We start from the raw sequence: 21,607 nt of genomic DNA on the forward strand, positions 1-21,607 counted from the left end.
AAATGAATATTTGTTGGAGGAAGGATAGATTTAGAAACCTCTTTTCCCCCAAATCCTGTGACTTGTTAGGGTTGGTCCAAATAACCAAATAATGTATTACCTTCTATGAGACTTTGGGACTCTTAACTTCTTCTGGCTCAGCAATCATAACCAATAAGTATCATCTACTGGGGAAAGAGAAAGATACGTGAAAATGACTCCTCTGGAAACTTCAGATACCAACACGGACGCCCTAAAACCTGGTTTACCCAGCTCAAAACCACAGGGTTATTTAAGATTTATTTTGGTCCCAAAGGCACTTCCTCAACCTCAGGCAATGTGATGTAACTTACAGGGCATTTCTTTGTTAGAGTTTACTGACTCAATCATCCTAAAGGTGATCAACAACAGCTAAGCAGAAAAGGTACAGCAAATAAACGAAAAGCAGAACCATGAGTCTGATGGCGAAAGAGGGGAAGCAGTTCGCTTTTCTGATAGCAAGAGTCAGCTGACCTGAGATACATACATCAATCCTCATGAGATTTCTTGAGCAAGGAAAGGTGGTTGGCTTACGGCACAGTAGGGAGCTTCCAGGGCTGGCTGGCGTGGGATACCTGTACCACAGGAATGCAGGGGTCATCCCTTCCTCCAGGTATGTGTGACTGTAACAATGACTGAGACTTAACCTATCCCCCAGTCAGGGGCCACTTTATTCAACAATTGGTTATTTTCTCCTCCTCTTTCTTCTGCTCTGAACATTCTCACCTTTTCCCTTTGGAGTATGGTTTCCTTCCTGACTACCCTATTCAAAGTATGCTCTCAAATATCCCTAAAATGTTCCTTACCCAATCTAGTAGCTTGGTTTTTTGTTTGTTTTGTTTGTTTGTTTTGTTTTGTTTTTTGAGATGGAATCTTGCTGTCACCCAGGCTGGAGCACAGTGACACGATCTTGGCTCACTGCAACCTCTGCCTCCCGGGTTCAAGTGATTCTCCTGCCTCAGCCTCCTGAGTAGCTGGGATTACAGGCACCCATCACCACACCTGGCTAATTTTTGTATTTTTAGTAGAGACGGGGGTTTCACCGTGTTGCCCTGGCTGGTTTCAAACTCCTGACCTCAGGTGATCCGCCTGCCTCGGCCTGCTAGGATTGCAGGCATGAGCCACCGCACCCAACCTCTAATAGGTTGTTCATCTTCCTCTTGGCGAGTTTTGTTTTCTAACTGATGTCCTCTCCTTCTTGATAACTTCTGCAACCTAGCCCTGCCCTGACTTTTTTCCTTTTTCTCTTGCTATTCTTTCTTCTCCCTCCTTTATCATCTTCCTGTGACAAGAAAATAAATAATTTTATCATTAATTTTAGAGGTCATTATATTAAGTGAAATAACTCAGACACCAAAAGACAAATGCCTTATGTTCTCGTTTATCAGTGGGAGCTAAATAATGTGGACACATGGACATAGAGAGTAGAATGATAGACAATGAAGACTGGGAAGGCAGAGGGAGCAGAAGGAGAGTGGAAAATGAGAAGTTACCTAATGGGTACAATGTACATCATTTGGATGGTGGATACTCTAAAAGTCTTGACTTCACCACTGTGCAATCGATGCATGCAACAAAATTACACTTGTATCCCATAAATTTATACAAACAAAATAATAATCAACATTTTTGAAAACTCACTATGCATCTTGCATGTACTAATCCGTTGCATCATCAGTACGCTCATGGGGTATCCTCATCTTACAGATGAGAAAACTGGGACACAGAGAGGTTATGTTATTTGTCCAACATCACACAGCTAGTAAATAACTGGGATTTGAACCCAAACCATCTGTCTCTGGATCTTTGCTATAATGCTTCTCCCACAGGATCCTTCCTGGGGGATCTTCTGTTTTTCTACTCCCTCTCCCTATAGGAATCTCATAATTTCATGGCTTCAATCTTTCCATCTTTCCAGCTCCAGATGAATTAACAATATTGACAGTCCCAATATCAATCAAAGCTTATATTTATTAAGCAGCTACTTTAGCCTGACATTAGGCTTAAATTGCTTTACATTGTCACACAGCATCTCCACATTACAGATAATAAATTGCATCATAGAGAGGTTGTGTGAATTGCTCAAAGCCTCACAGTTATTCTGCTGCAGAGGCAGTTGATAGGCCATAAATTTGATCAAAATAATACAAGCTATATTTAAATCCTAATGCCGTGTCTCCCTCACCTTTGCAACCCCTAGCATAGCATCTTATATATAAGAGGTGTTTCAGTATATGTGGAATCAAACATGAATGAAGCCTGCCTTGTTGCAACTGGAGACAAAGTCCTCGACACTTCTGAGGTGGATTATCAGTGAATTCCCGTTATCCAGGAACTTTTAGCCCATATCACTAGATGGTACAGGCAAGGGTGAAGATATGAGCATTGGGTCAAGAATCAGGATTCTAGGGTTGGGCATGGTAGCTCATACCTATAATCCCAGAGCTTTGGCAGGCCAAGGCAGGAAGATTGCCGGAGCCAGGAGTTCGATACCAATCTGAGCAACATAGCAAGACTCTGTCTCCATGAAATACTGCAAAAAAAAAAAATTAGCCAGGCCTGGTGGCATACACCTGTAGTCCCAGCTACCCTGGAGGCTGAGGTGGGAGGATTGCTTGAGCTCAAGAGTTCAAGGTTACAGTGAACTGTGATTGCATCACTGCACTCCAGCCTGAGCAACAGAGCTCAAATGATAATATAGGCAGCAAGCTAGAGCAATTAGGCAACAAGAAAGAAAAAGCATCCAGGCCGGGCGCAGTGGCTCAAGCCTGTAATCCCAGCACTTTGGGAGGCCGAGGCGGGCGGATCACAAGGTCAGGAGATCGAGACCATCCTGGCTAACACAGTGAAACCCCGTCTCTACTAAAAAGTACAAAAAACTAGCCGGGCGAGGTGGCGGGCGCCTGTAGTCCCAGCTACTCGGGAGGCTGAGGCAGGAGAATGGCGTGAACCCGGGAGGCGGAGCTTGCAGTGAGCTGAGATCCGGCCACTGCACTCCAGCTTGGGCGCAGAGCGAGACTCCGTCTCAAAAAAAAAAAAAAGAAAAAAAAAAAAGAAAAAGCATCCAAATGGGAAAGGAGGAAATCAAATGGTGACAGAGGCAGCCAACATCGGTGAAGGACTTTCTGCCTGACATTGTGCTCTACGCAGTCCCTCATTTGGGTCATCTCCAAAACCCCACAAAGTAGGTCATACTGCCACCCTATTTCACATAAGGAAACTTAGTGAGGTTAAACAACTTACCCAAATTTGCCCAACTAGTGTGCCAGCCACTTAACCCCAGGGGGCCCATTTCCTCATCTGCAAAAGGAGTCAGTGGATGATTTCTAAAGTTTCTTAGAACTCTGGGATTCTGACACACCAATGACTCTTTAGAAACCCTAACTTAAGACACAAGCCCAAATTAGTGAGTAATTTGCTGGTTAGACTAAAGACTAGTTAGTCTTTAGTCTTGCTGTTTAGACTAAAGATTAGTCTGAAGGAAACATGATGGTCCCCCAGACTGCCTGCGTTTTAGGAACAGGGTAACACTATTCAGCCATAAGGGTTTATCAGTTAGCCCTTTGAGCTAGTCATCATTTGGGCAGGTGTAAGGTTTGTGTGGCTGCTACACATTCATGTTTATACAAAAGAAGAAAGGACTGGGCACAGTGGCTCACGCCTATAATTCCAACACTTTGGGAGGCTGCGGATGGAGGGTCACTTGAGGCGAATAGTTCAAGACCAGCTCGGTTAACACAGCAAGACCCAATCTCTACCAAAAAAAAAATGTTTAATTAGCCATGAGTGGTATCTCATGCATGTAGCCCAGGAGTGCAAGGCTATAGTGAGCTCTGATTGCACCACTGCAGCCCAACCGGGGCAACAGAAAAAGAACCTGCCTCAAAAAAATAAAAATACAAATAAAAAATGTAGGAGGAAGGGGACTTTAAAGGAAACATCAGCTTGATGTTAAGCCCAGCTGAGAATATTCAAAATGTTCTATGAATGCAATTGCGTAACTGATAACAAACCGGACCTGGCATCTTCTTAGGGGAAGAGTGAGAATTATGGGAAGAAAAATAACAGTCCTCCCAAAGACATCCACATCCTAATCCCTGGAACCTGTTAATATGTTACCTTACATGGTAAAAGAAACTTTGCAAATGTTGATTAAGCTAAGAATCTTAATATGGGGGTAGTACCCTGAATTTTCCAGGGGGCCTAATGTAATAATCACAAAGGTCCTCTTAAGAGGAAGCTGGAAGATCAGGAAGACAAGAAGATGCTGTGCTGCAGGATTTAAAGAAGGGGGAAGGCTCTATGAGGCAAGAATTGCAGGCAGCTTCTAGAAGCTGGAAAAGGCAAGGAGACAGATTCTCCCCTAGAGCTTTCAAAAGAAACCAGCCCTGCTAACATTCTTGATTTTAGCCTATAGAGGCTGATTTAAGACTTCCGACCTCCAGACCTGTCAGAGAATAAATCAGTGTTACTTTAAGCCACTACATTCATGGTAATTTGTGATAGCAGCAATTGGAAACTCAAGAGAGGGATCCAGAAAGATTTAGATTGCTCCCATTGCCACTCTTGAAGAGTCACACAGTTAGCCCCCAGGGCCTCTTCTCCAAAATCCTGCCATTGGTCTGCACTGCCCTAAATGACCAAGTCACATATCACTCTGTACTGGACTTTGAGGCTCCAGTCAGATCTGGTGAGTGGCATCTGCCAGGAGAAAAAGGACAAGTCACTGTCACAATAAACATGCCCACCTAGTATTTACAATCTGAACAGCACTTCCATGCATGTAGTCCCCTGTGGGATTTCTGAAGGAGAGGCTATGTGGTGTAATGGATTATCAGCTAGCACCCAGAACCCGTGTTTAACCTCAGCTCTGCCACTGACTAGCCCCAGTGAATGGAGCAAGCTACTCACCCTCCCCGTGCCTCCATTTCTTAATCTGAAAACCGGAGATGATGCTAATAGCACTTTCCTGCTAAAGTCGTCGCAAAACTGAAGTGAGTTCATGTGTGTAAAGTGCATAGTATGTAGTAAAAGCTATTTTCTCTTAGACATTATGGAAATAGGGTTGAGACCTTTGTGCAATTCCCCCACAAAGGAAATTTTCTCTCCAAGACATTAGTGAGCAATGAGGAGTGAGTGTTTAAGTCAAACAGAAATCCTAGAGCGGAAAAATGCAATTGACAAACTAAAAAATGCATCAACTGTCTCAACAGAAGAATTGATCAAGCAGAAGAAAATTTGTTGGCTCAAAGTCAGGCTACTCGAAAATAGTCAGAGGGGAAAAAAAGAAAAAAATGTTTAAATGCTTATGATATATAGAAAATAGCCTCAAAATGGTAAATCTAAGAGTCACTGACCTAAAAGAGGGAGTGAAGAAATAGATAGGGATAGAAGTGTAAACCAAAAATAGAATTCTAAGCCCCCTGACCATCTGAATGGACCCTTCCTCTCAACAAGGGCATTCTAAAGCTAAGCTGAGAAACTAGCTCAAGATGGGAAATGGGAGGGAGTGGAACATACCTCTTTATACACTCCTCCCTTTTGGAATTACTGATAATTCCAACAAACTCTTTAAGTCTGATAAGAAACATTTACAATCAGCCAGGCGCGGTGGCTCACGCCTGTAATCCCAGCACTTTCGGAGACCGTCAGGAGATCGAGACCATCCTGGCTAACACGGTGAAACCCTGTCTCTACTAAAAATACAAAAAATAAGCTGGGCTTATAGTCCCAGCTACTCAGGAGGCTGAGGCCGGAAAACGGCATGAACCCGGGAGGCAGAGTTTGCAGTGAGCCGAGATCGCGCCACTGCACTCTAGCCTGGGTGACAGAGCGAGACTCCATCTCAAAAAACAAAGAAAAAAGAAACAAAAGAAACATTTACAGTCTATTCTTCTGAAGCCTGTTACCTGGAGGCTTCACCTGTGTGATAAAACCTTGGTCTCCACGACCCCTTTATCTTAACCCAAACATTCCTAAGTCTTTTTTTTTTTTTTTTTTTTTTGAGTTGGAGTTTCACTCTTGTTGCCCAGGCTGGAGTGCAATGGCACAATCGCAGCTCACCGCAACCTCCGCCTCCCAGGTTCAAGCCATTTTCCCGCCTCAGCTTCCCAAGAAGCTGGGATTACAGGCATGCGCCACCACGCCCAGCTAATTTTGTAGAGACAGGGTTTCTCCATGGTGGTCAGACTGGTCTCGAACTCCCGACCTCAGGCTGCCTGCCTCAGTCTCCCAAAATGCTGGGATTACAGGCATGAGCTGCCGCACCCAGCCACATTCCTAAGTCTTTAGACAATAACAACTCTTTCAACAATTACCAATCAGAAAATCTTTCAATCTGTCTATGACCTGGAAGCCCCACTTCCAGCTGTCCCACCTTTCTGGACAGAACCAATGTATCTTACATGTATTTGATTGATGCCTCATGCCTCCCTAAAGTGTATAAAACTAAGCTGTACCCTGACCACCTTGGGCACATGTTCTCAAGATCTCTTGAGGGCAGTGTCATGGACCATTAGTCACTCATACTTGGCTCAGAACAAATCTCTTCAAATATTTCGCAGAGTTTGACTCTTTTTGTTGACATAAGGTTTATTCAAAGAAATAATGGCAGGGAAGTTTGCAAATCTAGAGAAATAAATTAATATCCATATAGAAGGTCCAAGATCACCAAGGAGAGTCAATTAAAATAAGAAGATTCCAAGGCATATAATAATTAAACTCTCAAAGGTCAAGGACAAAGAGAAGACCCTAAAAGCAGCATGAAAAAAGAAACAAATAACGTGTAAAGGAGATCCAGTATGTCTGGCAGCAAACCTTTTAGTGGGAAACTCACAGGACAGGAGAGAGTAAGATATACTCAGCGGTATAGAGTTCTAGTTTTAAAAAATGAAAAGAGTTGGCCGGGTGCAGTGGCTCACACCTGTAATCCCAGCACTTTGGCAGGCCGAGGTGAGCAGATCACAAGGTCAGGAGTTCAAAACCAGCCAGGCCAACATACTGAAACCCCATCTCTACTAAAAATACAAAAATTAGCTGGGCATAGAGGCAGGTGCCTGTAATCCTAGCTACTCAGGAGGCTGACGCAGGAGAATTGCTTGAACCCAGGAGGTGGAAGTTGCAGTGAGCCAAGATCGCACCATTGCATTCCAGCCTGAGCAACAGGGCGAGACTCCATTTCAAAAAAAAAAAAAAAATGAAAAGAGTTATGGAGATAGTTGCAAAACATTATGAATATACTGAATTCCACTAAACTGTACACTTAAAAATGGTTACGATGGTAAATTTCATGTTATGTGTATTCTATCATAACTTTAAACATGGGGAAAAAACCAGTGAGCAAGGTTGATTTTACTATCTCATTCATAGGCAAGATAGAGGGATGTTTACATTCCATTTTATTCCGAAAAAGTCCCACCTGCTTCAAGTCTCGCTTCTTAGCCATCAGCTTCCACATCTCCTCCCTGCTGAGCCTCCTCTGGGCAGCCACAGTGTCCCTTCTCCGCCTACTCTAGACTCTCAGCCTCAGATCTTCTCTCAATCCTTCCAACTCCGGTCCTTTATCATGCACAGGAATCAAAGTTTATCCCAGTTCCAGCAAAATAGTTCACTCTCATCCATACCCATTACCCTATTTGGTAGACAAAGACCCTTTTGTTATCAGGACCCACCTTCTTAGGGGATAACCAGTGTTGCAAATAAGGTTATGAGTCACCAGAGCTCAATTTCAAGTAGTGCACACCAGAAAGGCTATGATGGTTGTTTACACTGAAAAATTTCCACACCATTTGTAAATAATCATTACCCAGAACCAGTTCCCGGGACACGCCTGCCAATCCAGACCTTGCTTGGGGACCCCAACTGAGCAGCTGAAAGGCTAATGCCTGATGCATCAGAGAGGGTCTCCCGGGTTTATTCTGATTGGTCAATTCCTGCACCATACCAGTTGTTAAATATTTTTAATACCATTCTTACAAATGGCAAATAATTCTGTAAATAAGCATTCCAGGACCACCTAACTGAGCCCTTCACAGATTCCTGACCCACAGAAGCCATAAGAGAATGAAAAGAAGGTACAGTGAGAACAAGTGATCAGAGTGATGGAAGATTGGGAAAGGAAGAGAAAAAAAGCAGTCCATCTGTCCAGCATCTTTAGGTCTTTGCAGAAACAGGAACATGACTGATGACACCTCCTGATGTTGGAAAGGCATGGGGAAGAGCAAAGAGCTCTTTACCAGACACAACAGAGCCAGCCTGAGCAGACTATTTTCCAAAAAGGTGGAAATAATATCCCCCGTCCAAAATGTGTTTCTAGAATCTTCCTGGTCTCTCATAAGGAGGAAGAACTTGGTTCTTCTCCACTTGAATCTGAATGAGCTTGTAACTTGCTTGTAACCAAGGGAATATGATGAAAGTAGAGCTGGGTGACTTTCAGGGATGAGTGTCAAGAGGAGATGCAGCCTCATTGGCTGGGACACTCATGCTTAGAGCTTAGATGTGCCATTAAAGCAGCCTGCTTCAGGTCTCCATGTTGGAAGGAAGCCCAAAGCAGCCCATCACCCTGGGACAACAGGTGAAGGAACAACAATGCCCAGCTAGTTCTCAGTTGTTGCAGCCCCATCCACTAACTGACTACAATCATATGAGACCATCAAGCTAGAACTGCCCAGCTGAGCCCTTCCCAGATTCTTGGCCCACAGAAACCAAGAGTGATAACAAAACAAACATTTTTTTCTTAGATTCAAGCACATGTACATGTGCTTGAATGCTACATGGATATTACGTGCATAATGGTGGAGACTGGGTTTCTGATGTACCCATCACCCAAATATTAAACATTATACCCAATAGGTAATTTTTCAACTCTTATCACCCCACATCCTCCCCTTTTTTAGTGGCTTAAAACAACATTTTTGTTGAGTATGGAGATCTCTGAAAGGACTAAAAATAGAACGACTGTTGGACCCAGAAATCCCACTACTGGGTATCTACCCAAAAAAATAATAATAATAATCACTGGGCTAGGCACAGTGGCTCATGCCTGTCATCTCAGCACTTTGGGAGGCTGAGGCAAGGTGGATCACTTGAAGTCAGGAGTTCAACACCAGCCTGGCCAACATGTTGAAACCCCCCTCTCTACTAAAAATATAAAAATTAGCCGGGCATAGTAGCAAGCACCTATAATCCAAGCTACTTGGTAGGCTAAGGCAGGAGAATCAATTGAACCTGGGAGCCAAGATTGCACTCCAGCCTGAGTGACAGAAAAAGACTCTGTCTCAAAAAAAAAAAAAAAAGTAATCATTATATGAAAAAGACACCTGCACCCATATGTTTATGGCAGCACTATTCACAATAGCCAAGTCATGGCTCTTCAGAAGTCCCCAGAGTCTGTTGTCTCCATCTTCGTGTCCAGGTCTGCCTGTTGTTTAGCTCCCACATATAAGTGAGAACATACAATATTTGATTTTCTGCTTCTGAGTTAGTTCACTTAGGATAATGGCCTCTAGCTCCATCAGTGTTGCTGCTGAGGGCATGATTTCATTCTTTCTTATGGCTGCATAGTATTCCATGGTGCATATATGGCATATTTTCTTTATCGAGTCAACTGTTGGTGGACACTTAGGTTGGCTCCGTGACTTGCCTATTGTGAATAACGCTACTGTAAACATATGAGTGCAGGTGTCTTGTGGATATAATGATTTCTTTTCCTTTGGGTAGATCCCCAGTAGTGGGATTGCTGGGTCCAACAGTGGTCCTATTTTTAGTTCTTTGAGCGATCTCCATACTCAACAAAAATGTTGTTTTAAGTCATTACATTTTTGTGATTTGTTACAGTGATAGATAACTGATACACAGCCCTTGGGGCATGTCTTGGAATCATTCCTCAATTGTTTCATGTCTCTCCCTTCTGTTCCCCATCTATTCCAGGCCTCTGCTTTCTGCTGTGCTTCTTTGGAGCGGTGACTCCTAAAATCAAAGGTGAGTGCTCAGAGCCAGAACAGGGAAGGTGTGGACCCAGGTCCAGCGTCCACTTTTCTCCAACGGGCTGGAGAAAAGTGCCTGTTCTGAGAGCAATATTTGGGAAGGCTTGCTCCTGTGTTTCATTATTTGTTTGCTTAATTGATATAGCCTTTTATTTATCTTCTTGTTTGATTTTTAATCTGTCTGTTTTTGCTAACCATAATGGGTACAACGTGGAGATAGAACAGAAAATAAAACACACAAAGTCTCATGAAGCAGATATGCTAGTGAGAAGAGACAAAGGAATGGTAATCATTATCATTCTGATTATAAAAAAGTCAACAAATAATGAAATAAGGTCATTTCTGTTTAATGTTACTCCCGTGGGACTCTCTCTCTGGATTCACATGTACCTCTTGAATCTAAGAAAAAAAAAAAAAAAGAAGTTTGTCTGGTTATCACTCTTGGTTTCTGTGGGTTAAGAATCTGGGAAAGACTCAGGCGTAGGGTGAAGCCTGAGGGTCTCTTTTTTTCTTTTTTCTCTTTTTTTTTTTTTTGAGACGGAGTCTCGCTCTGTCGCCCAGGCTGGAGTGCAGTGGCCGGATCTCAGCTCACTGCAAGCTCCACCTCTCGGGTTCTCGCCATTCTCCTGCCTCAGTCTCCCGAGTAGCTAGGACTACAGGCACCCGCAACCTCGCCCGGCTAGTTTTTTTGTATTTTTAGTAGAGACGGGGTTTCATCGTGTTAGCCACGATGGTCTCGATCTCCTGACCTCGTGATCCACCCGTCTCGGCCTCCCAAAGTGCTGGGATTACAGGCTTGAGCCACCGCGCCCGGCCTTCTTCTTTTTTTGAGACAGAGTCTCACTCTGCCACCCAGGCTGGAATGCAGTAGTGCGATCTCGGCTCACTGCAACCTCTGCCTCCCGGGTTCAAGTGAATCTCGTGCCTCAGCCTCCCGAGTAGCTGGGACTAGAGACACACGCCATGCTGGGCTGATTTTTGCATTTTTTTGTAGAGACTGGGTTTCACCATGACACCAAGGGTGGTCTCCAACTCCTGGCGTCAAATCGCCTGCCCACCTCGACCTCCCAAATTGCTGGGATTACAGGCATAAGCCACCAAGCCCAGCCTGGAGTGAATGTTTAGTGGGTATAGAGTTTCAGTTTTACAAGATGAAAACAGTTATGGAGATGCTTCCACAACATGATGAATGTATTAAATTCCACTGAACTGTACACTTAGTAATGGCTCAGATGGTACATTTGTTTTTCTTTTTTTTTATTATACTTTAAGTTCTAGGGTACACGTGCACAACGTGCAGGTTTGTTACATAGGTATACATGTGCCATGTTTGTGTGCTGCATCCATCAACTTGACATTTACATTAGGTATTTCTCCTAATGCTATCTCTCCCCCAGCCTCCCACTCCCCATACTGAGTAAACCAGTATACTCAGTATGGTAAGGTATTAAGTCCTAGAAAAGATTAAGAGTGGATTTTTAGAGCTCACTTTGAACTAAGCAGAACCTGGGCAGGAAGGGAAGGGATAGGAAAGAAATGAGTGGCAGAGGGTACTGCCTCTCCCTGTCCCCCTAGGAGAATAGTGCATACTTAGTGGGTGACTATTTTGCTCCACTGAGTACAATACCACCTCTTCTATATACAAATGGCCAACAGGCCAGGCACGGTGGCTCACGCCTGTAATCCCAGCACCCTGGAAGGCTGAGGCAGGTGGATCACTTGAAGTCAGGAGTTTGAAACCAGCCTGGCCAACATGGTGAAACCCCGTCTCTACCAAAAACACAAAAATTAGCCAGGTGTGGTGGGGTGCATCTGTAACCCCAGCTACTCGGGAGGCTGAGACACGAGAATCACTTGAACCTGGGAGGTGGAGGCTACCGTGAGCCGAGATCACACCTTTGCACTCCAGCCTGGACGACAGGGCAAGACTCTGTCTTAAAAAAAAAAAAAAAAAAAATGGCCAAGAAACATGAAAAAATGCTCAACATGACTAATTATATGAGAAATGCAAATCAAAACCACAATGCAATACCACCTTACTCCTGCAAGAATGGCCATAATCAAAAAACTAATAGATGTTGGCCGGGCGTGGTGGCTCACGCCTGTAATCCCAGCACTTTGGGAGGCCGAGACAGGCGGATCACGAGGTCAGGAGATCGAGACCATCCTGGCTAACACGGTGAAACCCCATCTCTACTAAAAATACTCACAAAAAAAATTAGCCTGGCGTGGTGGTGGGTGCCTGTAGTCCCAGCTACTCGGGAGGCTGAGGGAGGAGAATGGCGTGAACCCAGGAGGCGGAGCTTGCAGTGAGCCAAGATCAAGCCACTGCACTCCAGCCTGGGCGACAGAGCGAGACTCTGTTCCAAAAATAAATAAATAAATAATAGATGTTGGCTTGGATGTAGTGAAAAGAGAACACTTTACACAGATGGTAGGAATTAAACCTAGTACAACCGCCTTGGAAAACACTGCGGAGATTCCTTAAAGAACTGAAAGTAGCTCTACCGTTTGATCCAGCAATCCCATTACTGGGTATCTACCCAGAGGAAAAGAAGCATTATACAAAAACATACTTGCACAAGCATGTTCACAGCAGCACAATTCACAATTGCAAAACTATGGAGCCAGCTCAAATGCCCATCAATCAACAAGTGGATAAAGAAAACACTATATATATATGTGTGTGTATGTATGTATATATGTGTGTATAAATATATAACGTATATATTATAATATACAATTATATATTGTGTTGTATATTATATTATAACATACAAATTATATAACATATAATTTTAGTTTTACCCAAAAATAAAATTCCAAAGACTAGGTATGCTGGCTCACACCTGTAATCCCAGTGCTTTGGGAGGTCAAGGCAGGTAGATCACTTGAGCCCAAGGAGTTAAGAGACCAGCCTGGGCAACACAGCAAGACCCCCATCTCTACAAAAAAAATTTTTAAATTAGCTGGACATTTGGGCACATGCCTGTAATCTGAGCCACTCAGAAGGCTGAGGCAGGAGGATTGCTTGAGTCCAGGAGATTGAGGATGCAGTGGGCTATGATCATGCCACTGCACACCAGCCTGGGCAATAGAGCAAGACCCTCTCTCTTAAAAAATAAAGTAAAATAAAACAGAATCCAAAATGCATTAAGACTTGCATGCATGGTCAATCACAACCTTGCTTCAGTTGCATATTTGGCACTGTCCATTCCCAGGATGGAACACTGCAATGCCTTTTAAAATAATGAGGTTTCTCCACACGTGAAGCTGTAGAAAAAATTCTCAGGCAAAATTTTACAGGAAAACCAAACAGAGCAGTACGTGTATTTTGTTCCTATAATGTAAAGAAAAAGGATGCACATATGTGTGTTTATGGATTGGAATTTTTCTGAAAAGTATACAATAGGCAGTAGACAGCTCAGAATCTGGGGTAATAAGAGACTTATTGTTGGAATTTTTTTTTTCAGTTCTGTGAATTTATCATTTTCATAATCATGAAGTCTAAAGAAAAGATACCTTAACATATACCATGATCAGAATCTACCTCCCATGGTACCCTAGAAATTCAAATTTGTTTGTTTGTTTGTTTTAGAGACAGAGCCTCACTCTGTCACCCAGGCTGCGGTGCAATGACATGACCACGACTCACTGCAGCCTCAAACTCCTGGGCTCAAGCAATCCTCCCGCTTCAGCTTCCAGAGTAGCTGGGACTACAGGCACATGCCACCATGCCTGGCTAATTTTTAAATTATTTTTTATAGCAATAGTGTCTTGCTATGTTACCCAGGTTGCTCTCCAACTCCAGCCTCAAGGAATCCTCCTACCTTGGCCTCCTAAAGCACTGGAATTACAGATGTTAACAGGCATGCTCACCATGCCACTCACCATGCTTCTCACCATGGTAAGATTGCAATGGCGCCATCTCGGCTCACTGCAACCTCCACCTCCCGGGTTCAAGCAATTCTCCTGCCTCAACCTCCTGAGTAGTTGGGATTACAGGCATGAGCCACTACAGTTGGCTAATTTTGTATTTTTAGTAGAGACGGGGTTTCACCATGTTGGTCAGGCTTGTCTTGAACTCCTGACCTCAGGTGATCCACCTGCCTCAGCCTCCCAAAGTGCTAGGATTACAGGCACCTGCCACCACACCTGGCTAATTTTGTATTTTTCAGTAGAGACGGGGTTTCACCATGTGAAAATTCTCACCAGGTGGAGTGAGCCACCATGCCTGGACACTCTAATTTTTTAATGTGCTTAGATCTCACAAGAGGGCACAGCCTTGAGAGGCCCTGCCCAGAGGCGAGGCCCCATTATTATTATTATTTACATATATAATATGTCAGGGGAGTGGGGGACTGGGGGAGGGATAGCATTAGGAGAAATACCTAATGTAAATATCGAGTTGATGGGTGCAGCAAACCAACATGGCACACGTATACCTTGTAACAAATATATATATATATATGTATGTATGTATGTATGTATGTTTTGAAACGGAGTCTCCCTCTGTCACCCAGGCTGGAGAGCAGTGGTGCAATCTCAGCTCACTGCAACCTCCACCTCACGGGTTCGAGCAATTCTCCTGCCTCAGCCTCCTGAGTAGCTAGGATTATAGGCATGCGCCACCACACCTGGCTATATTTTGTATTTTTAGTAGAGATGGGGTTTCAGCATGTTGACCAGGCTTGTCTTGAACTCCTGACCTCAGGTGATCCAGAGGCAAGGCCTAATTATAACAGGAGAGTTTGTGACCCCAGTCCATTTAACCTGCCCCTCTTCTCCCTGCAGCTTCCTGTGCTAACTGCCCCGCAAATGCTTCCTGTGTCAATAACAGTCACTGCACCTGCAACAGTGGATATGTTTCTGGATCTGGGCAGAAACTATTCACATTCCCCTTGGAGACATGTAACGGTAAAGTATTTTATTATTATTACTATTTTTTATTATTATTATTTTTAGAGACAGGGTCTTGCTCTGTCGCCAGGCTGGACTAATGTGGCATGATCAAAGCTCACCACAGGCTGGACACAGTGGTTCAAGCCTGTAATCCCAGCACTTGGGGAGGCTGAGGCGGACAGATCACTTGAGGTCAGGTGTTTGAGACCAGCCTGGCCAAAATGGCAAAACTCCATCTCTACTAAAAATACAAAACAGCCGGGCATGGTGGTGGGCGCCTATAATCTCAGCTACTCAAGAGGCTGAGGCATGAGAATAGCTTGAATCTGGGAGGCAGAGGTTGCAGTGAGCCGAGATTGCACCACTGCACTCCAGCCTAGGTGACAGATCGAGACTCTCTGATCAAAATAAATAAAACCACTCACTGCAGCCTCCAACTCCTAGAATCAAGCCTCTCAAGTAACTGCGACTACAGGTGTGCCACCATGCCCAGCTAATTTTTTTTTTATTTTTTGTAGAGATGGGTTATTACCATGTTGTCCAGGCTAGTCTCAAACTCCTGAGCTCAAGCAATCCTCCTGCCTCGGCCTCCCAAAGTGCTGGGATTACAGGTGTGACCCCTGCACCTGTCCAGGGGTAATTTGCAAGTCATCCAGAGGAAGGAGCAAAAGGGAGGCAAAATGGGGGCTGTTTTGGAAATTTGGCTGTCCATTTGAGATAGTTTCTTGTTTCAGCCAGGCATGGTGGCTCACGCCTGTAATCCCAGCACTTTGGGAGGCCGAGGCAGATGGATCACCTGAGGTCAGGAGTTTGAGACCAGCCTGGCCAACATAGTGAAACCCTGTCTCTGCTAAAAATACAAAAATCAGCCGGGCAGGGTGGTGCATGCCTGTAATCCCAGTTATTCGGGAGGCTGAGACAGGAGAATCGCTTGAACTCAGGAGGCAGAGGTTGCAGAGAGCCGAGATCCTGCCATTGCACTCCAGCCTGGATGACAGAGCGAGACTGTGTCTCAGAAAGAAAAGATAGTTTCTTGTTTCATTTCATGACTTCCCTCCCAGTGTTTCCTGGGATGCCCTCTCAAATAAAGTACTTGTACTTACATCTTCATCTCAATGTCTGCTTCTTGGAGAACCCCACCAAAGTCGATGAAGACAGCAAAAAAACAAGATAACCACTACCTAAACTGATTTGTCTCGGAAAGCCAGGACAGACCCTGGGGTAAAGAGCGCAACTCCTGACACATAGTAGATGCTCAATAAATCTTTGCTGAATGAATGACACAATTCCTTTGTGTTCCAGATATTAATGAATGTGAACCACCCTATAGTGTATATTGTGGATTAAACGCTGCATGTCACAATGTCAAAGGAAGTTTCTACTGTCGCTGTGTCCCAGGATATAGACTCCAGTCTGGGAAAGAACGATTCAGTAATTCCAGTGGGAACACCTGTCAGGGTAAGAACATTTTTGTCCTCCTTCCTTCCTGTTTTTTTGTTTGTTTGTTTGTTTTGTTTTGTTTTGAGACAGAGTCTCGCTCTGTAGCCTAGGCTGGAGTGCAGTGGCTGAAACCTCCGCCTCCCGGGCTCAAGTGATTCTCCTGTGTCAGTCTCCCGAGTAGCTGAGATTATAGACGTGCACCACAACTCCGAGCTAATTTTTTTGATCCACCGGCCTCAACCTCCCAAAGTGCTGGGACTTCTTACAGACAGGAGTCCTTCCTCATTTTTTATTGACTCTAACATCAGAAAATATGTACTTGTTGTGGGGCCAGGATATGGTTTTCATTTTCTGCAGGGAACTAGAAGGAAAGAAGGAAGTTCAAGTTGAGGGAAATAATGGGGTGAGAAAGGGAACTGTAGTTTGGAGATGGAGGAAGTGATAAGGTGGTGATTGAGACCACATTCTTGGAATTGCAAGGAAGAGAAACTCACTCAGGCTAACAGGCAGAAAAGATGGGTTTATGAAAAGGCTGCATGGCCATGCCCTGCAAGGAAAGGAATGCAGCTGGGCTTCTGGAATTAACTAAAACTGGGACTCAACACCCCTAGTGTGCACCTCCTGTTCCCTGTCTCTGATCGTCTTTGGGTCTACTCCTTTCTTCTCTTTCACTGCAGGCTGGCTTTCTCTGCTTCCTAGACCACAGGACAGAAAATATGTCCACCGGCCAGGAGGGTTGCCTCACGCCTGTAATCCCAGTACTTTGGGAGGCCAAGGCCTGGTCTCAAGCAATCCTCCTGCCTTGGCCTCCCAAAGTGCTGGGATTATAGGCATAAGCCACAGTGCCCAGCCGTAAATCTGTCATTTACTAGGCAATACGCACCTCTACTGACAGTGTAGAAGCAGACAGTGATTCTACCTGGGTTCTGATGTTAATCTCTTAAATTTGTCTTATTTTACAAAAAAAGAACACGCAAGACCGGGAGTTCAAGACCAGCCTGGCCAACGTGGCGAAACCCGATTTCTACTAAAAATACAAAAATTAGCTGGGTGTGGTGGCGGGTGCCTGTAATCCCAGCTACTCGGGAGGCTGAGGCACAAGAATCACTTGATCCCGGGAAGCGGAGGTGGTAGTGAGACGAGATCGCGCCACTGTACCCCAGGCTGGGTAACAGAGCGAAACTCTGTCTCGAAAAAAAAAAGGGGTGGGGAGGGAATATGACCACCAACCGCTCCAGATCTTACCATGTTGTGGTTTTTTTTGCTTTTTTTTTTGGTTTTTTTTTCCCCTAACCAACCAAAGAGAGATCAGTTGACTCTCTCTCTGAGACCCCACTGCAAATTCCTTGGGAATGAACAGGTTGGCCCAGTTTGAGCTTCATGTGCACCCATGGATTGGTGTCCAGGGAGAGATGCTGTGTCATATAAATATGACCACTCCCATGGAAAACACGGATGGGAAAAGTCTATATGGGAAAAAGAGATGAGACTTGGTAGACCACCCATGAGGTATTGGCTACTGTTGGGATAATAAGAGAGACTTTTTAAAAATTCTTCAGAGATGGGGTCTCACTCTGTCACCCAGGCTAGAGTGCAGTGGCACCGTCAAAGCTCACTACAGCCTTGAACTTCTAGGCTCAATCCTCCCACGTCAGCCTCCTGAGTAGCTGAGATTATAGGTGTGAGCCACCATACCTGGTTAATTTCTTCGTTTTTTGTAGAGATGAGATTCTCACTATGTCACCCAGGCTGGTCTCAAACTCCTGGTCTTAAGCAATCCTCCTGCCTTGGCCTCCCAAAGTGCTGGGATTATAGGTGTAAGCCACAGCGCCCAGCCGTAAATCTGTCTTTTATTAAGCAATGCGCACCTCTGTTGACAGTGTAGAGGCAGACAGTGATTCTACCTGGGTTCTGATGCTAATCACTGAAATTTGTCTTATTTTACAAAAAAGAAAAATGCCTTTGGTTGTTTTCCTAATGTTAAGAGCTCTGCACCATCCTTTTATAAAGACTGAGCCCATTTGGGGCTCGTTATTACCAAGGCTGGCAGCTCTAAGCAACCCACATCCCCACCCAGTGATAAAGTGTGTAGCTTTGGTTCAAAAGGGCAATTTTCTACAATGAATACGGTTTTCTATAACAAACATATTCTAGACTCAGGGTTGTAAGTCAAAGTTCTTGAACTCCTAAAATAAAATGTTCAGTATTAAAACAAAGCTGTTTGTGCTTTCGAGCAAATAGACTGAGCTGAAAACCAAGACGTAGAATAAGTACAGATTTAACCTCAGCATGATGATAAAAGATACGTAAACATTTGCTAGCCTTTCCTTTTTCTTTTTTTTTTTTCAGAGAGAGTCTCGTTCTGTCTCCCAGGCTGGAGTGCAGTGGTGGATTTCCGCTCACTGCAACCTTTGCCTCCTAGGTTCAAGCGATTCTCCTGCCTCAGCCTCCCAAGTAGCTGGGATTATAGGCACCCACCACCATGCCCAGCTAATTTTTTATTTTTGGTAGAGACAGGGTTTTGCCATGTTGGCCAGGCTGGTCTCAAACGCCTGGGCTCATGTGATCCTCCTGCCTCAGCCTCCCAAGCAGCTGGGTCTACAGGTGTACCCTTCCTCGAATTTCTAAAGTAGAGATGCCCTCACCAAGCACAGGAACCAACACAAAAGTCTCCCTAACCCTAACCAGACATTGATGCTTCTGTTTCGGTTATCATTCCCATCCAGGCTGACTTTAAACACAGGAGGCTTCTAATTTTCTGTTTTCTTGGCCATTTCAGTTCCAATTTCCAGTCAAGCTGGAATAAAAGAATTTGGAAGCCAGGCGCGGTGGCTCACGCCTGTAATCCTCACATTTTGGGAGGCCAAGGCGGGTGGATCCCCTGAGGTCAGGAATTTGAGACTAGACAGGCCAACATGGCAAAATCCCATCTCTACAAAAAATACAAAAAAAAAAAAAAAAAAATTAGCCAAGTGTGGTGGTACACTCCTATAATCCCAGCTACTCGGGGGGCTGAGGCAGAGGATTGCTTGAGTCCAGGAGGTTGAGGTTGCAATGAGCCAAGATTGTGCCACTGCACTCCAGCCTGGGCAACAGAATGAGACCCTGTCTAAAAAAAAAAAAAAAAAAAAAAAAAAAAAAGCCGGTGCAATGGCTCATGCCTGTAATCCCAGCCCTTCGGGAGGCCGAGGCAGGCGGATCACGAGGTCAGGAGTTTGAGACCAGCCTGGCCAACATGGTGAAACCCCTCTCTACTAAAAATACAAAAATTAGCTGGGCCTGCAGGTGCATGCCTGTAATCCCAGCTACTCAGGAGGCTGAGGCATGAGCATCACTTGAACCCAGGAGGTGAAGGTTGCAGTGAACCGAGGTTGCACCATTGCACTCCAGGCTGGGCAACAGAGTGAGACTCTGTCTCAAAATAAAAATTAAAATTAAAATTTAAAAAAAATTTTTTAATTAAAAATTTAAAAGTTTTTTTAAAAAATAAACAACAGATAAAGACTATGAGTTCAAGCTTTCACTTTCTAGGTGCAAAGTTGCCCACCCCATTACTTACCCCACCTCCCCACTCCTCTGCCTGGTCACTCTCAGTTCCAGTAGTAACTCCATCATGATGTCTTTTGCAGACACGAACTCCTCAAAGACAACCCAAGGCAGGAAAGAGGTGAGTGCAGGCTGATCCCCGGACCCCACCCAGGTAACAAACATCAGTAACAAATATTTACAAAGCCCAAAGTGAGCAAATGGGGATAGATTTAGGACAAAATATATATTATATATAAATATATATTATTTAGGATAAAGTACATATTATATATATATTATTACCATATAATATATTACTACATAATAGTACATATTTATATATTATATATATCTGTGGTATATATACATATACCTATAGATAGATAGATATAGATATACCATTAGGTATACCACTATATGTGTATCATTATCCAGCTCACTATAGATATATCACTATATATACAGTTGAACAGCACACATTTGAAATGCAGGGATCCATTTACACGAGGACATGTTTCAACCAAATGTGAATCAAAACTACAGTACTGCCGGGCCGGGCGCGGCGGCTCAAGCCTGTAATCCCAGCACTTTGGGAGGCCGAGGCAGGTGGATCACTTGAGGTCAGGAGTTCAAGACCAGCCTGGCCAACATGGTAAAACCTCATCTCTAATAAAAATACAAAAATTAGCCAGGTATGGTGGCGCATGCCTGCAATCTCAGCAACCCCGGAGGCTGAGGGAGGAGAATCACTTGAATCCAGAAGGCGGAGGTTGCAGTGAGAGTGAGAGGAGATGCTGCCACTGCACTCCAGCCTGGGTGACAGAGCAAGACGCTGTCTCAAAAAAAAAAAAAAACAAACAAAAAGTATATATATTGGCAGGATGCCAAACCCACAAAGAGGAAGGACTGACTTTTCATGAGCGAGTTCCAAAGGACCCTATGGGACTTGAGTATGCACGGATTGGATTTGAGCATATATGGACGGTCCTGGAACCAACACCGTGCATATACCAAGAGGGATCTATATCTATATCTACTTATAGATATAGGTATAGACACACACAGTGTGCGCGTAGGTACCTACATATGACAGTGTGTGAATCTGTGTGTGTGTGTGCGCTGCCATCTAAAGACAGGAATCTATCCCAGACCAAGAAAGACAGATCAAGAAAGAGAGAGTACATTAAGGCCTGCCACACTGCTGCAAAAAAGAGATCCAAGCATCCAGTGGTATCCATTATTGTCTCTGGCCAACTGACAGCATTTATATAAATATGTAATTACATCATGTAATCAATCTCTAGACCATGAGCTTCTTGAGGAAGGAAATAAGACCAACCCCAAATCAGGAGTTCAAGGAACTGTCATTGAAGTAATGAACAAATAAAGAATCAAGTAATCAGGACGGGCGTGGTGGCTCACACCTGTAATCCCAGCACTTTGGGAGGCCAAGGTGGGTGAATCACCTGAGGTCAGGAGTTCAAGACCAGCCTGGCCAACATGATGAAACTCCCATGTATACAAAAAATAAAACAATTAGCCGGGTATGGGGGTGCATGCCTGTAATCCCAGCTACTCAGGAGGCTGAAGCAAGAGAATCACTTGAACCCAGGAGGCGGAGGTTGCAGTGAGCCGAGATCATGCCACTGCACTCCACCCTGGGTGACAGAACAAGACTCCATCTCAAAAATAAATAAATAAATAGTGATATGGGATTTAAAAAGAAATTACTTAGG

General features: G+C 44.2%; 1 protein-coding gene across 5 annotated transcripts in view; it reads left to right on the forward strand.

The window, feature by feature from the left end:
- The first annotated feature begins 389 nt into the window (after positions 1-389).
- Positions 390-21,607, forward strand: part of ADGRE3 (adhesion G protein-coupled receptor E3) — a 60,989-nt gene continuing 39,771 nt past the window's right edge. For 2 of the 5 annotated variants that reach the window (XM_033200803.1, XM_033200805.1), the window contains exons 1-5: positions 390-631; positions 9,946-9,996; positions 14,796-14,918; positions 16,206-16,361; positions 19,973-20,010. In XM_033200803.1, coding sequence (XP_033056694.1) covers positions 607-631; positions 9,946-9,996; positions 14,796-14,918; positions 16,206-16,361; positions 19,973-20,010 — 393 coding nt within the window. In that variant the 5' untranslated portion in view covers positions 390-606. Of the gene's footprint in view, positions 632-9,945; positions 9,997-14,795; positions 14,919-16,205; positions 16,362-19,972; positions 20,011-21,607 lie in introns of those variants that run through there. The other 3 variants (XM_033200804.1, XM_033200807.1, XM_033200806.1) reach the window with 3 other exon arrangements.

This window comes from Trachypithecus francoisi, unplaced genomic scaffold (assembly GCF_009764315.1).
Source record: "Trachypithecus francoisi isolate TF-2019V2 unplaced genomic scaffold, Tfra_2.0 Lachesis_group5, whole genome shotgun sequence".
In the NCBI taxonomy this organism is placed as follows: domain Eukaryota; kingdom Metazoa; phylum Chordata; class Mammalia; order Primates; family Cercopithecidae; genus Trachypithecus; species Trachypithecus francoisi.